This window comes from Perkinsus marinus (genome assembly GCF_000006405.1).
Source record: "Perkinsus marinus ATCC 50983 genomic scaffold scf_1104296959010, whole genome shotgun sequence".
Taxonomy (NCBI): Eukaryota; Perkinsozoa; order Perkinsida; family Perkinsidae; genus Perkinsus; species Perkinsus marinus.
Genome location: NW_003206559.1, coordinates 1 through 1,276, shown reverse-complemented (window position 1 = coordinate 1,276; position 1,276 = coordinate 1). Strand labels below are relative to the sequence as shown.

General features: G+C 55.9%; 1 protein-coding gene across 1 annotated transcript; it reads right to left on the bottom strand.

Moving 5' to 3' along the window:
* Positions 1 to 105: 105 nt before the first annotated feature.
* On the bottom strand, positions 106 to 1,173 carry Pmar_PMAR007716 (hypothetical protein; the record flags this gene model as incomplete). Its single annotated transcript, XM_002773318.1, has 1 exon — positions 106 to 1,173. A coding segment is annotated over one exon (1,068 nt), but the record flags the coding sequence as incomplete, so codon positions are not given.
* Between the last annotated feature and the right edge of the window lie 103 nt (positions 1,174 to 1,276).

Sequence of the window (1,276 nt, the reverse complement as noted above, 5' to 3'; positions counted from 1 at the left end):
CTGCTTATGAGGACAGGAAGGGCCAATATGGCCAATACCACAACACCTAAAACACACTGATGGGGAGCGAGATGTCGCCCATCTGGTGCAAAGGTGATTTAATACCAGGCGACCCTTCCCCTCCCCATTGGCAGATAGCCTATGGTAGAGGGTTGGGCAGATCGCCATAACTAAGTGCTGGCCGCGCCAATAGACCGCGCTGACCAGCTTGTCACCGTCGATACCTTCGGTGAGAGCAGGATTGCCCTCTTTGATAGAGCGACTCACTGAGTCGATAGTGGAACCACGGGCTATTGCGGGATTAAACAAAATCACACGTGGCCATAATCCAGTGCGGACCTTGGCTGTATAACCCTGCATGCGACTCAAAGACTGAACGCATGCGTTCCCGTGACTCTCATCGCTAAGGACTAGTCCAATACCTCCCTTGATTGGGAAGGTGGTATTGACGATGACCGAACCACTCAAAAGCCCCAGGGCCCTGCTGCGAAAGGTCATGAACTCGGCGGCGTCCATTTTAGCGTCGTCATCAACCGAGCGGAGTTCAACCACGCAGGCCTTTTTGTTGGCCTTCTTGGCTTTCTCCAGTGCAGTTCTGTTTGGGCCAGGGGCAGTAGTGCCTTTACCCTTGCCATTCCCTTTACCTTTACCTCTGGCTGCGGGAACCGTCGGTGTCACGATAGTGCGATGGTGCACCGGAGTAGAACCAGGGACGCGCATCCTTTTGGTAGGACCTCTAGTGGCCGCCACAACTGTCCAGGTATGGGAGGGTTGGGCCGCGGGGGAGGGTTCCGGAACAGAGGTCGGTGCCTCGCGAGCTGTGCATACGAGGTGGGAGGTATCGGCGCGCTGGTTAGAGGAATTGGTGGCAAGGGATGCCAGAACAGCGGATGGCGCCGCTTCAGCGCGGTGGGGAGGGGTGAGAATAGAGCCGGGACGTGCCGCGCCCTCGATCAGCGTAAGGTGGTGCCTGGTTAGCACTTGTAAGACCTTTTGGCCTCTGAGCTGATGCTCAGGAGGTAGAAGGTCTAGGACGCCAGCGACGGCGTCAATCACTTCCGAAGGCCGGTAAAGAGAAGCCGACACACCGTTGAACTTATTGAGGAGCTCGTCCAGGCCCGCTGGACCAGACTCCCGTGGGGATCCAATTTCCACGCTGACAGGATTTACCATTTCTTCATCGGGAGACACAAGCGAGCGTGGACTCAATTCGGCGCGAGACGAATTCGGATAAAAATCACCAAAATCATAGTTTTCCAACGAATGAGTGCAGGCT